This window comes from Callorhinchus milii, unplaced genomic scaffold (assembly GCF_018977255.1).
Source record: "Callorhinchus milii isolate IMCB2004 unplaced genomic scaffold, IMCB_Cmil_1.0 Scaffold5, whole genome shotgun sequence".
Lineage (NCBI taxonomy): Eukaryota > Metazoa > Chordata > Chondrichthyes > Chimaeriformes > Callorhinchidae > Callorhinchus > Callorhinchus milii.
This window is the reverse complement of record NW_024704746.1, coordinates 24,329,703-24,345,732: the sequence shown is the minus strand read 5'-3', so window position 1 is coordinate 24,345,732 and position 16,030 is coordinate 24,329,703. Positions and strand designations below refer to the sequence as shown.

Genomic DNA, 16,030 nt, shown 5'->3' with positions numbered 1-16,030 from the left:
GGAGAAACCCTACTGACTTGCTAATCATTAATATTCAGATGAATCAGCAATCGCAGAGGATGAAAGTTTCACTGCAGATAAAACTACCTGTTACAATACCCAACGGCAAAGAATCAATCGGGTGCCTGGAACATGGTGATGTAGGAGGTGGGTGGACAGCAGCGGCACTTACATCTCATTCACAGGATTCAAATCACATCTTGGTGTATTTGCCTACACAACAGCAGATGAGTCATTTCTTTCTTCACTAAACTTTAGTTTGAGGATTTCTTTGTTGCAAATAGCTGTGTTGGTGGTTGGTGCGAGCTGGAGTTTGCAGTCACTTGCATCGTTTGTTTCTGTTCCCAAGAGGACCGAGATGTAATTATGTGGGTAGTTATAATGGCAATCACACTATAAGCAGCGACCTTTATGAAGGATAAGCAACTGCGAGGGACTTTGAAGGCAGACAGAAAGTACACTTAATTTACAAAATGGCGTGTGGAGAAGGAATAAATATGAAATTCCAGTTTGTGACTTTCACTTAACCACCCCTGTAAATCTGTCTTCCTAAATCAACATCATAACTCAATCTCAAAACGCTCCCCACACTTTAATTTCAATTAAAAGGTGACTTGTTAAAATCATTTCCTTCTGAAATGAAACTGCAGGATATTCCGAACGATTCATTTTGAAAATCTCAGAATTATTGTTTTTTTTTTGACTTTCAGCATTTTGCCTCAACAACAGGATTGAGTAATCTGATAATTGAGAACCTCTCAAACTGGAGGAAGGTCAGACTGTTGGGAATTCCAAGCCACTTAAGAGGCGGAAAATGTTTCAAAACTAACAATTCTAATGAACTGAGGCTCGAAGCAGTTTGGGTTTCATGGGTCTGACTTGGGTCTGAATCTCCTCTGTTAACTTAGAACTTCAGAGTGTGCTCATTGCTCACTACTTTTCTACATTACTACCCCTCTTCCTGCCCCTCCTCCTCTCCCTCTCCCTCCTCCTCTCTCTCCCCCTCACACTCTCTCTCCCCTTCCCCCTCCCCCTCGCTTCCTTTCAAGCCCATTTAGGAGACCTATCTTTTGGAGGGATTATAATAATCCCTCCAAAAAACCAAAAAACCAATAATAAATTGGTCATTTTCAATCTACGACTGTTTGTGGGACATTGCTGTGCGCAATTGGCTGCCGCGTTCGCCCACAAATATACAGTCAATTCACTTTACAGTATATTCTGTGAAGCGCTTTGGGACGTCCTCCCGACGTGAAAAGCGCTATATCAAATGCAAGGATTATTATTATTATTATTATTATTATTATTATTATATCTTTTCTTTTTATATCTGGTATAACGTTACCTGGGTTTATACCAGCTTTCCAGCATCTGCAGTACTTTGCCCTTTGTTTATCTTTTCACCTGTGCTTTCAGTCACCTCCCTCGTTTGCAGTCGCTTGTGTAAAGTGTTTTGAAACGTAAAAGACGCTATATAAATGGAACTTGTGTGGAATTTGCTGAAATCTTGAATCCGGTCTTTACCTTTAAAGCTGGTTTTCTGTAAGATTTTTGAAGAACTACAAAAAATGGCTTTCAGAGTTAATACTGAATTCTACAGTTTGCCAAATTCACTTGTTCAATCAAACACTTTGAAATTCTACATCAATAGAATAAATGTAGACCAGGGTAGAATTTTATCCAACTGGTTTTCTAATGAGATCCAACTTTGATTAGGAATCCTGTAGCTCAATGCTTAGAGCACTCGCCTCGCAAGCGAGAGACCTGGGTTCAGTTCTCGGCAGAGCAAAACCTTGGGCAAGTTTCCTTATTCCACACGCCTGATAATAATCCCTCAAGNAAAAAAAATCATAAAATTGGTCACTTCAATCCATGACTGTTTGTGGGACGCTGCTGTGCATATTTGGCTGCTGCATTTCACCCACAAATATAGTCAATTAACTTTACAGTGTATCCTGTGAAGCGCTTTGAGATGTCCAGAAGATGTGAAAAAGCGCTGTGTCAAATGCAAGGATTTATTATTATTAAATCAATGGACTATGAGTGACGTAATCTTGTAACATTCTCAGCCAAGTTGAAAGCAACTGCAGTTTAAACTGCAAAACTCTATAAATCAGCAGGAATTGGCAAACTCTTACAAGAATGTCTGAAGGTTTGTTGCCCTAATGGATACGGTAACATACACTATGCACCCAGATCTGCCACAATCTGTTGCTGAGATCAGGAACTCATCATCAAAACTCTTCCCATTTCCTGGCACCAAATGCAGAATTGAGTAACCTTTAAAACTCATTTTTTATTAGTCCTCTCCTGCCGCTTGGTGGGCTCTGGCCTGCTGCACGTCCCCCATCCTGCCCGCCCCACCATCGGCGATTGGGCCTTCAGGCTGTCTGCCCCCACCCTTTGGAACTCCAGGGGGGAAGGAGGGTGATCGAAAGCACGGTCGAAGAGGAGGGTCTTGAGATGGTTTTGAAGGGGGCGAGGCGGAGGGTCTGTGGCATGGAGTTCCAGAGGTTAGTGGCAGAAGGCCTGCCCACCGATAGTGGGGCAAGCGAGGTGGGGAAAGTGAAGCAGGCCGGAGTCTGCTGAGCGGAGGGAGCGAGCAGGGTAGTAGGGGGTTAGGAGGTCGCAGAGGTAGGGGGGAGTAAGACCATGGAGGGCTTTGAAGGTGAGGACCAGGATCTTGAACTGTATCCTCTGTGATGGGAAGCCAGTGGAGTTGGGCGAGGATGGGAGTGATAGGGTCACGGAGCCTGGTGCGGGAGAGGACACGGGCTGCAGAGTAAGATTTGCATTTGAGATAACAGATTTGGATGTTACAGGCTGTTCCTTGACAACTCAGGTTCTGGGTGGGGTGGGTGTGTGACCTGATCTGATCTGAGGTCCTAGTCAGTGGTGGAATCAGTTGGTGACCTTCAAGCTGGTTGTGATATTAATTAGTTCTGTGATATGAAAGGGCTGTAAAGCTTGCTTGTCGGTGCGATGCTCTGGTTTCCATCTGTTTTTTTTTGTTTGTTTGTGTAGTGAATAACAACAACAGGGTCATGTTAGAACAGAAAGCAAGAAAGGCCAAAAGGAAAAATACTGCAGTTCCTTGAATTCTGAAACAAAAACAGAAGTCGCTGGGAACACTCAGCAGGTCAGAACTGACTTTCTGACGAAGGGTCATTGACCTGAAATGTTAACTCATTTTCTCCATAGATGCTATCTGACCTGCTGAGTGTTCCCAGCCACTTCTGGTTTTATACCAAAAAAGGCCAAGTGTCTGACAGAGCAACTCTAACAGCTGCTGAGAACCCGATGGTGCTCTACACTGACGTTAGGAATAATTCACGTTATCCCATTGAACCTCGTTGACACTAAACCTAATTGTGAATTTCCTATTTATGAGCACACATTGCTTGGGTTTTATTTATGAGGGAGTGCGATTACCAATACACTTTTCTAAATGGCCATTATTATCAACTGGCAACATTCTGGGTAACTGGCTGAACATTGCGTTGAGTCTGGATCATGTGTTAGTTTGTGTCTTTGGAACAAAAAATGAATGTTCTGTGTTTGAATTTCAAGACATTGAAATTACCAGTCAGAATGGTGGGTTCATGATGCTTGCTGGAGTTAATATTTAGTACTATAAATAATAATAATATTGCTCAACCTAGCTCCCTCCCTTGCTTCCTTCAAGTTATGTCTCTCAATAATGCCTTTGGTCACCCTCCTACCCCCAGCCTCCCTGCCCTCCACCATCCTGATCCCAAACCCTTCCTCGGATCCAAAACCCTGACTGTCCAGCTCCTTGGGACGTCCTCCCGATGTGAAAGGCGCTGTTTAAATGTCATTTGTTGTTGTTGTTGTTGGTACATTGTCAACTCAAGTATATTTCCCTAGGTGTCCTGGTATAATTGTGTTAACACCACAGCCTCCATCCTAAAGTGATTCTTCCCCCCACTGTCAGCAGCTGGGAATACCTGGGACTTTATCCCACTAACTTTATGAGGAGAGGTTCACTGAGCTGAGCTGGGCTGTTTAAAACAAGTGCAGATTGAGTGCATTTCTACATAACTTTAAGTCTTTCATTACCAGGCAACAACAACAAAAGTACATTTGTAGATAGCGCCATTCACATCAGGAGGACATCCCAAGGTTCTGCAGATATTAAATAATTTATATGGTAGAATCAAAGGAAGCTGATCAACGCTGTTGGTTTATTGAACTCTCATCAGGAAGTTTGACAGCCAGGATAGGCATTATAACAGTCTTTTGAGCATCTGAGCCCTGCACATGTTGCCCATGAATGATCAGTGATGTGCAAATGCAGATGTCATGAACTATGTCACAGGATGTTATGGCTGAGAGACTTCCATTACAGTGATTGTCACAGAATTAAGGAACCACAATAACTGGAATAGTCTGTGGTTTCCTGCTGTCTCTGAATCCAATATAAGTATAGACAACAGGTGATGTGATGACGCAGCAGCAGGTCTGGCTCAATGCTCAGCTTGAAAGCAGATCCTCAGTCCATCCTGCTGATCAGAGAATGCTGGGTAGCTACTAAGGCTAAGAATGAGGAGTGAATAAGAATCATGGACTGGTATCAGCCATCTAACAACAACAACTTGCAGTGGAGTCCTGTAGCTCAGTGGTTAGAGCACTCGCTTTGCAAGTGAGAGACCTGAGTTCAATTCCAGGCAGAGGGCCAAACCTTGGGCAAGTTTCCTTATTCCACACAGAGCCTAATAATAATCCCTCCAAAACCAAAAACAATAATAAATTGGTCATTTTCAATCTACGACTGTTTGTGGGACATTGCTGTGCGCATTTGGCTGCCGCGTTCGCCCACAAATATATAGTCAATTCACTTTACAGTGTGTTCTGTGAAGCGCTTTGGGACGTCCTCCCGACGTGAAAAGCGCTATATCAAATGCAAGGATTATTATTATTATTATTATTATTATTTATATAGCACCCTCCACACTGGGCAGTGTCTCGGGGCTTCATCAGAGAATCATAGAGAAAACATCAGAAATGTTGAAAGTCTGTCTGCCTACGGTACAAACTATAGACCAACAGAACAAAGTTGTGCTTGATGCTCTCTGTACCCAGTGCCAAGATGGTGCTGTCTGGTCAGGCTGTTTAGAATGTGGTACAGGGTCAAAAGATCATTGTTCAACCTGAAAGGTGTGTAGATGCCAAACATTCCCACCACAGACAGAGGTGGCGTGTGCAGCGAGTGGCTGATTTCACGCTTTCTGCTTGTGTTTCAATCACACAATGTAAGTCCACAAACAAAACACAAGGTTCTCTACTAAGGCCTCAGACAAGCTGCAGCATGCCCACCCACCCAACACGCTTCCTTCATTAGATTCAATTGTAAGTGCTTTGTGCATAGTTAGGGCTGAAGTGTATTCTGGACTGTCACAGGAATGATACATGACCTTAAATGTTATAAAGGGAGAATATCTACACACTTCAGTATCACTGGTAACCTTTATTACTGCTTTAAAGCTGTTTCTTACAGGCAACTTTGGTCCACATAAATGTAAGTACAAATTCTTCCTTGATGTGAACACACGAGCTCCACTCCAGGGATGAAACGAACATAATAATAATCCTGACATTTGATACAGCACCTTATCACGTCTTCAGGATGTCTCAAAGCGCTTCACAGAATATACCGTAAAGTGAATTAACTGTGTGAGTTGTGAGCGAAATGCAGCAGCCAAATGTGCGCACAGCAGCGTCCCCACGAACAGTCATGGATTGAGTGACCAATTTTTTTTGGGGAGGGATTATTACCCCTGGAACGCAATCTGCCAATCCACTGACAACCGGATTCCAACTCCTAGGTAAACACAGACGTGTGGAGTAGGGAAACTTGTCTATGGTTTGGCCCTGCCCGCGAATCAAACCAGGTCCTCTTGCTTGAGAGGCGAGTGCTCTAACCACTGAGGACCCCACATGGGGTGTGTGGACGGACAATGCGAAAGCTCTGCTCTTTCCTACAGCTACAGGGAGCAATGTGACAGACAGGGATATTCTGATTACCTGAGAAGGAAGTGTACTGTATCATCAGAAAAAGTCTTTAACAAAAAAATTCCAGCGTCATTTTAGTTCAGCGGAGTCAGACTGACCTGGTTGAGGAGTAACTGGAAATGAAGTACAGACCTTCCACAAGTCGTGCGTTAATTGGTTTCCGCTTTGTCATAAACACTTCTAATTTTGAAGCTGCCTGGAGGCCATTAAATTGTCTCTTTTACTGCCTCGGATTGTAATGAATGGAATATAATCAGCAGGTTAGCAGGTCAGGTAAATCACTTGATGTATTGAGCAATAGCTGGTTGACAAGACGTTAAATGGCAGTAAATTCAGCAGTGTGAGTGGGTGGACTGCCAGTGGGACCCCTGATTGAATTACAGCCTATAAAGGAGAGGGAATAATCTGAGGGAGTAGTTTCTGAGTGAAGTACTGTGTGGGCACTGCACTTGTGATACACTCTGGGTCCACAGTGCAATTAGGCTGCAAGTAGACAAAGATGCACTGTAAGTGGACTGAGGCATACTTACCTGGGCCGCCAGTAGCTATTGCCACGAATGAGACTGCCGCTGACTGCTGTATCGTGGGATGTTTTGTGCAGTTAACATTTAACAGAGGACAGACAGGAGACTTTTTGATCCTATCTGCCTGAGCTGGATTTGAGCCCAGGTCCCAGAGACTAAAGAACATTGTGTTCTGATCCACTGCATCTCCCAGTCTGTCGTGCATCATTTTCTGATATGACATTTGTTTTTGCGCTTGTGGTAGTTTGTCGAACAGATTTATTTCTGTAATAAGGAACGGACCATTTATAGCGTGTGTTGATGTACAAGGTATAGTTTGGCTATGTTCACAGCAAAATTATGGAATAAATAGTTTTAAGGAAATTATGATTTGTTTTAGATAATAGTGTAGATGAAAAATAAGACTTTTTTGGTCACTCTGTACAATGAAACCACAAATTCAAGGGACACAGCTGTCATGAAAAGGTACTTAGAAAACTCTTTTCCATTTCTGGAAGAACATGTGCTGCTATGACTGCAATTAGGAGAAAACATATAAAGGAGAGGAATAATTTGAAAGCACGTTTGTGTTCCCTGGTTTTGTTGCATTTGTGATGAAAGTAAAGCCGGATTTTCTGTTTCCCTAAACATGACACATTTGCTAAATATTCATTGTTGTAATGGATGTATTATTGATGAGCGATTGGGTTCAGTTCCCATTTCTCATGCCTAGGTTTTTCGGTACTCTCTGAATTACTGTGACTTAAAGCTTTGTGGATTATCCCACATGAGCTCATGTTCCCACACATTTACTGTTGAATCGGGTATGTCACTACAGTAAATAACTTCACATCAACTAAATTGGGGAGTGTTTGCCTCTGTGTGTTCAGTGCTCTCGCACTACCCTGTGTTATATGTTGCTATATTCCTATTAGCTCAATTTCTACAACTCTTTAACATTCAATGATGGAAATTTGCAGGAAAAGGTTCATTGGAGAAGACTGAAGAAGACTCAAAGGTAACTTTCTTAGGAACCTGTGGTCTTTCCTCTGTGCAGACAAAATGAACTTCGAGACATCCTTCTGACACGACAGGCACCATATTGAGTACAAGGATTATTACTATTATTTTAGTAGCTCTACCTCTGCACACCTGGGACGCAAGTTACAGGTTAAAGCCAAGACACACTTTATCAACAGGTCTGTAACCAGTCGATGCTTTTCTTTTAATGCTGTCGACATTAAGCAGCCAAGTGTGGGTTTACACCCCCTACTAAGTACATCCCCACCCACTGAGTACACCCCCCACCCACTGAGTACACCCCCCACCCACTGAGTACACCCCCCACCCACTGAGTACACCCCCCACCCACTGAGTACACCCACCACCCACTGAGTACACCCCCCACCCATGAGTACACCCCCCACCCATGAGTGCACCCCCCCGCCACTGAGTGCACCCCCCGCCACTGAGTGCACCCCCCCAGCTGAGTACACCCGCGCCCCCACCCGCGCCCCCACTGTGTACACCCGCGCCCCCACTGTGTACACCCGCGCCCCCACTGTGTACACCCGCGCCTCCACTGTGTACACCCGCGCCCCCACTGTGTACACCCGCGCCCCCACTGTGTACACCCGCTCCTCCACTGTGTACACCCGCTCCTCCACTGTGTACACCCGCCCACCCACTGTGTACACCCGCCCACTGTGTACACCCGCGCCCCACACTGTGTACACCCGCCGCGCCCCCACTGTGTACACCCGCCCACCCACTGTGTACACCCACCTCCCCCACTGTGTACACCCACCTCCCCCACTGAGTACACCCACCTCCCCCACTGAGTACACCCCCCACTGAGTATACTGCCCTGAGGGCTTCTCACTCTGCACCTGGTTCGTTGCTGTGGTGTTACCTGCAGGATATTTGGACATGTTTCTAGTTACGTTTACACAGTGTTTGGTCTGATGGACATCTGCCAGGACCTACTGAAGCTTCAGGCTGTTGGTCTCTCAGAGTCTTGTGTCCTGGCCTGAAACCGTCCCAGTTGTGATACATAGAACCAGAAGGACCACAGATTAAACTTTGCCACAAATATGTAATGTTCCCATAACAACTTAATGATATTGTTGGCTAATTTTTCATCCACACTTAAAGGTTGTCTTTGAGGTAAAGATCAAGGTCAATAATCATCCTGCAACTTTTAAGCAGGGAACACCATTTCTATTTACAGATGGTAATGGGCTAGAAAAAAATCCTGCTCAGTTTCAGTGCCATTGGAACAAATGTATATAACAGTAAAAAAAGGAAAGTTACTTATTTCTGCTAATCATTTTCACTTATGAAAACAAGCCACTCACCGAGCCAGTCAGGAACCTAGGCATCTCATTCGACCCTCAACTATTCTTTCTCTCCCACATCTTTGCCATGACCCGCTCTGCCTTCCCCCACCTCGCAAACATTGCCCGACTCTACCACTGCCTCACCCCTCAGGCCGCCGAACCTTATACATGCCTTCATTACAACCAGGCTCGACTGCCAACTCCCTGCTTGTCGACCTTCCCAACTCTTCCCTCCCACATTCCCTTCACCTGGTTCCCAACCTTGTCTCCTTCAAAGCACGCCTCAAGCCCCTCCTCTTCGACCGTGCCTTCGGCCACCCTCTCTGCCCTCCACCCTCCCTGATCCCCATCCCCCCAGCACCCCCACCCCCCCTTCCCCATCCTAATCCCTGACTGTTCAGTGCCTTGCGACGTCCTCCCGACACTTTACAAATGTAATTTTGTATTGCATTGTAAGATACTTGATCCATCACATTAGACACAGATTCTGAGGTGAACATAAAGAAATTGACTTGGGAATCACAGTATTCTGGAAACATTATTACAGGATTCGGGGTGAAACCTTGGGCAATTTTTGTAATTGAACTAATGCGAATGAATGAAAATAAAATGAAAACAAAAATGTTGCTCATTGTTGAAATGGTCAGGAAACCTGGCTCCGGGGGGCTGTTGTGTTGTATTTTGGGCTGGGGTTGAGCCCTGAGCAGACACGATTGAATGGTAGCTTTGGTATCGCTGGCCTGCCTGCACTTTATGGAGGGTCTGTGGACAGACATGAGTTGCGATGTCGCACAGGGCTTTGCATGTTGATACCAAGAATTCTGTCCCACAAAGCAGCAGTGACTTCCGAATGGCAGAGACGTTTGAGACGGTTCTCACTCTAAGCTAAATGCAGCATCAAATGCAAATTGACAGCTGCAATGCAAAGCGCTAACAGTTCATTCAGATCATTCACCGTCAATGTGGCCGTATTACTAGGAAAGATCATGATGATAAAATTCAGGAAATGGAAGAGTTTTGCTCTTGTTGAGAGGAGCCTTCAGACGGTGTGATTTATCCCTGTTGGCAAAGTAGGGCGTAGTTGGTGAGTCTATTTGGTGTCAGTCTGAGTCAGTTGGTAGCAACTGAGACAAACGGTTGTGGGTTCCAAGCCCCACATTGGGACTTTCAGTGTATAGACCCTCCAGTACAGTGTTAGAAGAACACTACATTGACAGAGGTGTCTTCCTACCTCCTGAGATGTTAAATGAAAGTCCTGTCTACCTGTTAAAGATCCCATGGTACTCTTTGAAAAAAGTCCTGAGCAACAGTCATTCAGATAAAATTGGTCATTTACCTTATGGTTCTTTTGTAGGACATTACTATGCAGAAATTGGCTGCCACGTTCCTCTACAAAATGCAATCACTGTAATCTACAGCAGAGTGCACTCTATGAAGTGCTCTGAGACTTTTCAATGACATAATCAGGTGCTACATCAAATTAAGGATGAAATAATTAGTGTTTGGTTTAGTATCAATGCACTATACCAGACTTGGAGAACACTCAATTTCTCATTGTGTCTAAATTAGAAGACTTTGCTTAGCATCGTCTTCCTGACATCAGTGTGAAGAGGCCGTAACTACTTTAGGGGTAACTTGGCTCTCATATTCAATGGCACATAATTAATGCTTTCGTCTCTTTTCATGTGTTGCAGACAAAACCCTCATAGGGAGAATTCACCCCAATAATAGCAGCCTCCCAGACAATACAACAACAACAACAAGATTGCATTTATAGAGCGCCTTTTACGTCGGGAGGACGTCCCAAGGCGCTGGACAGTTGGGTCGGGACCCGAGCATTGGGGGGAAATGGTCAGTGTGAGGGGAGGGAAGGGAGGGAGCGAGGAGGGGGGAAATGGTCAGGGTGAGGGGAGGGAAGGGAGGGAGCGAGGAGGGGGTAGAGAGTCGAGAGGGGACCTGAAGGCACGGTTGAAGAGAAAGGTCTTGAGACCGGCCTTGAAGGAGGAAAGGAGGAAGCGGCGAAGGGACTGGGGATGGAGTTCCAGAGCCTCGGGGCTGAGAGTCTGAAGGCCACCGATGGTAGGGCGGTTGGGGCGGGGAATGTGGAGTAGACCGGAGCCAGAGGAACGGAGGGTACGGGCGGGTAGGTAGGGGGATAGTAGGTCAGAGAGGTAGGAGGGAGCGAGGCCGTGAATGGCCTTGTAGGTGAGGATCTTGAATTCGATCCTCTGGGGGATGGGGAGCCAGTGGAGGCGAGCGAGGGTGGGAGTGATGTGGTCTCGGTGTCTGGTGCGGGACAGTACACGAGCTGCAGAGTTTTGAATGACCTGCAGTGTGGAGGGAGGGCCGGGAAGGCCGGCGAGGAGAGAGTTCCCATAGTCCAGCCTTGAGGTGATAAAGGCGTGGACCAGAGTTTCAGCCGCGTGAGGGGTGAGGTAGTGCCGTAGTCTGGCGATGTTCCGGAGATAATAATCCCCAGATAGATGTTTGCAAAATCTAGTACCTTGGCTGCTACTACTTCTGGTAACCAAATAGCCCTGTCAGACTCTCAGTCATTCTTTATATATCTACATGTATCTTGTCTTAATTATAGTTTATATGTTCCTATCTATCATGTATCTATATCAGTCTTTCTGTTCCCACATGTCTGACTATTAAGCACAATGTCTTGAGTGTTTCTGCCTATTTTAGTTTGCTGTCCGTATGTGTGTCCGGGTGTGGTGTGTGTGTGTGTGTGCGTCTCTCTGTTCCTCACTCATGTCTATGCCTGTCCAAGTCTCGATTTTGTAAAACATCCATTTGTCAGTCTGCGGTTTAGGATCCTTATTTAGCTGTCGGAGTCACAGGCCCCTTTTTTTAAAAAAAGTTTTTTATCTCTCTGTCCAGACCTTTGAAAGGCAACACTTGAGCCTGAAGTGTTGAGTGGGTTGATTGAGTTCCCTCTGGCCTTTAGATCTCAGGTGGGTTGTGTGAGGCTTGTGTCACTTTACAGTGAGGTTTCTGTTGTGGCTCAAAAGAGACCCTGGTCATAACGGACTTTGCAGAAAACCCACGGACACAGGAAGGTTTCAGTTGACCTTTGAGCTATTGGCAACAGTTATAAATAGACCATCACTTGACTAGAGCCAGACCTTTAAAGGTTGTGAAACAAAAGCCAGATATAAGCAAACTCAGGCAAATGAGTTGATAATTAAAGGGCATTTGTGTATTATTTTATCACATTGGTTTCAATAACGTAAATTTAATGCTTTCTCTTGAACAAAAGAGAAACGGACAACAGGAGGATTTCATTTAGGTTTGGTTCCCCTCCAGTATTTGTCTCCCCCACTCTCTCTGCCCACAAGTACTGTGAAAAGACTGTGCAGTTAGAGTGCTCAGTAACTGGCATGTTCCTGGGTTACCACTTGTGACTAACACTTGTCTGGTTGCCAGACCACATGTATTAAGGATCCAGCGGGGACTTGTATGGAGTTTTCCATCTTTTCCTGAGTTCCCAGTCTCTGCACAGCATCACCTCCTCATGCATTACAACCGAGATTAGCTACTTCATGTCGCACTCACTCACTCTCTCTCACTGAGGCCTCTGAATGTTCAGACCAGAATGAGAACTCACTGCTCTGTGTCCTGGATGGCACTGTCTATGTGATGCCTATCAGGTGCTCTTAGACAGGAAGGAACCCACTGTAAGCATCAATCAAATAATAGTAGGGGAGCAAACGCGTGGAAGACAATACTCACTGCATTATTATTTGAGAGTTTCAAAGCCTTTAACTACTTATTGAGAGGTGGCCATGTTTTACACTGTACTGTTACCTATGAGATCTGTGTTTGAATCCAAGCCAGGCTAATGCTCTGAGGGTCTCTGGTGATTATTCTCTGTGCACAGTCACAGGCTTCAATGAATGTCTCATCTGAAATTCAATCCACGACTGTGTGTGGGGACGCTGCTGTGCGCAATTGGCTGCCACAATTCGCCCACAAAATATGCAGTCAATTCACTTTACAGTATTTTCTGTGAAGCGCTTTGAGACGTCTCGAAGACGTGATAAGGCGCTAGATTAAATGCAAGGATTATTATTAATAATAATAATTATACGATTCCAAGTCCCAATGTGGGGCCAAGATGAGGTATGGCGTGAATAGAAAAGAAATGGATTAAACCTATAAATAATTCTGTAAATATTCTCTACTCTGCAGGCTGCAGTGACGTATGCACAGACTGACATGAAGGGAAAATGTCTGGCCTTTATCGAGCACCACACTAAAGTAAGTAGTGACCAAGTTAGTTTGCAGTAAGCTGGTCTGATGGCTTCCCTTTGCCTGGCCATTGGGTCACTTGCACTCCACTGGGGACCATCTGAAGCCACCTCGATCCTGTGAGCACAGTTAGTGGGAAAAGACGACAGTTCCATCACATGTTGGGCCCGTTTATGGTAGAGAATTAAATGCGTTCGTCTGGAAATGGATGTTACGCAGATTGAGTCAACGGATGTTGTCATAGTGACAAATTATTTATAAACCCGGTGCTTTTTAAATCGTACTTTCTTAACTGAATGGGTGTTGCTGATAATTATGGAGCTTGCGTCCTTTTCAGGAGCGAGTACAAAGCTTTCCTTTTATTTTAACAGCGGGTTTAAGACAGATAACATGGAAATAACAACATCAGTGAGTATCACGTCTGAGTCCATGTAAAGCACTCAGAATAACTCTGTGATCTTGAATTTATTTTTATATAAAGTGCTTCTCCCCAATTCCCTTCTGTTCCCACATCTGAGACCTGCCTAGTTTAGCACTATACTGACTGAGCTGCACCAACACAGTTTAATTCCTTTTTCTTTAAAAAAAACTTGTTAAGAATTTTGTGACGTGTAAACATAATCTGTGGAATTGTTGGCATCTGCAGTATTTGGCTTTGGTTCCATTTTGTCTTTTCCTTATCATTGGGATCTTTTTTAAGCTTGTGCAGCAACCGTGTTTGGCAGTATTGAGTCTAAATGTTTGCAGTGAACAGCCTTTTAAGCGATTATTATTTTGCCCTGATTTTTTCGTTTGCCTTTTTCTTGCTTTCGGGGACTTCTTGTGGCAAGTCTTATCCATTAGCCAACACTGCAGCCAGATTTTCTGCTCCCTCCACCACTCCAACTTTCTGGTGTTACTGTACTGTAATGCCAGTTGTTATAAGACCAAGCCCAGCTGGGTAATGCTCTGAGTAGCTCCTTCCTGCAATTGCTGTTCAATGGGATAAGACCCATGGGGGATTCCAAGCCAATGCAAAGCACAGTGTGGGACTGTACCTGCCCGGATAAAATGCATTCACTGCATGAAAAGCAATTGCCCCCTTCACTATTGCCAAGACATGTAGTTGACCCGCAATCATTCCACCAACGCCTCCCATCTGTCTGTTCAGGTGGACGTGAAAGATTCCGTGACTCCTTTCGAAAGAGAAGGGAGTTTTCCCCATAGTAATAATAGTAATAACAATAATCCTTGCCTTTGATATAGTGCCTTATCACATCGCCGCGACGTCTCAAAGCGCTTCACAGGATCCACCGCAAAGTGGAGTGACTGTGTATTTTGTGGGCGAAACGCGACAGCTAGCTTGCAGACTGCAATGGACCACAAACAACCATGGAGTGAGCCAGTGACCAATTTTATTTGGGGGATTGTTGGTCACGGGAGAGAGAAACTCCCTAAACTACATAGGTGGAAACAAGTCATGAGATTGGGACACTTTAGATTCCAGAAGAGTGGATGTGGGGGTGGAGGGGGGAGGAAAGAGAGAGAGAAAGGGGGAGCATTTGCTCTCTGAGCACTTGCTCTTTCCGAGGGAGTACAAAGGATGACAGCATTATTATGCCATGTAGCCATCCTGCTGGCTCTTATTTCCATCTGCGCACATGAGCTGTTGGATGTGACTGATTGTCTAATTAGTTGCTAAGAATAACTCTATGCGCTAAAAGTCACCCTGACTGACGTGTGGTGACCTTTCCTAGACGATAAAATGAGGGAGGAAAAAACAATAATAATAATCCTTGTGTTTGATAAGAAGCAAAGCTGCAAGACGAGGGAGTTAGGTGTTTCCCACTTCGACTGATTGTCCTTTATTCTAATTTTAACTGTGAGACAGAGGTTTGTTTTGGAGACAATTTCACTAGGCGTGAGGAGCGATGGCTCATGTCCTATTAGAATGACCTGCAGAAAATCTGGGCCTTTCACTTTCTTTGAGAATGAGAAATAAAAAATCTTATTTTCATACAAGATTGTACACAAGATCGCCTCGCAAGTGAGAGGACCTGGGTTTGATGCCCGGGCAGGGCAAAACCTTAGGCAAGTTTCCTCCCTCCACACGCCTCTGTTTACCTCTGTTAGCAGTAAGTAGGAACTCGGTTGTTAATTGATGGGCAGATCGCTTTTCATTACTCCCACAAAATGTACAGTCTATTCACTTTGCAACATATCCTGTGAAGCACTTTGAGGTGTCTCAATGGTGTGGTAAGGCATTATATCAAATGCAAGGGATTATTATTGTTATTTCCACACACCCCTCCCCCCAGGGCCTGGTCATCGAGCAAAATGCCGCTTCCAGAGATTGTGTCAATCACTGTGTCTGTTGACCAGCTGCATGTTGGACATTCTTCCCCTGTGTGTTAGTGTGATGATTTAACCTTGGTTAGATTTATACTGTGTTTGGTTTGTGTTTTCATGGCAGGTGCTCTGCTGCTCCTGCGGTTTCTAACAGGATGAATGTCCTGCTTTCTCCGCAGGGTATTGTTAAGACCCAGGGTTTCCACGAGCTGTCTGACCCCGCCTTGCTCGCCATCCTGCAGAGTGACTTACTCACCATTGACGAGCCTGATTTAATTACCTGTGTCAGAGAGTGGGCCCACGTTAACTCGGTCAGTATAAACCTGTGAGCCAGCCCTGGGCACTGCCAGACAGCCCTGGGCACTGCCAGACAGGCCTGGGCACTGCCAGACAGGCCTGGGCACTGCCAGACAGGCCTGGGCACTGCCAGACAGGCCTGGGCACTGCCAGACAGGCCTGGGCACTGCCAGACAGCCCTGGGCACTGCCAGACAACCCTGGGCACTGCCAGACAGTCTGGAAACATCAATCCACNAAAAAAAGGGGATTGATTACGTGTGTATCGTATTCG

At 45.2% G+C, this 16,030-nt stretch overlaps 1 protein-coding gene across 1 annotated transcript in view; it reads left to right on the top strand.

Annotated features, from left to right (window-relative positions):
* LOC103182800 (BTB/POZ domain-containing protein 19) overlaps positions 1 to 16,030 on the top strand; it is a gene marked incomplete at its 5' end in the record, with an annotated part of 41,863 nt that overhangs the window by 21,128 nt on the left and 4,705 nt on the right. Inside the window, 2 exon segments of the mRNA XM_007899942.2 lie at positions 13,073 to 13,141; positions 15,640 to 15,771. Coding sequence (XP_007898133.2) covers positions 13,073 to 13,141; positions 15,640 to 15,771 — 201 coding nt within the window.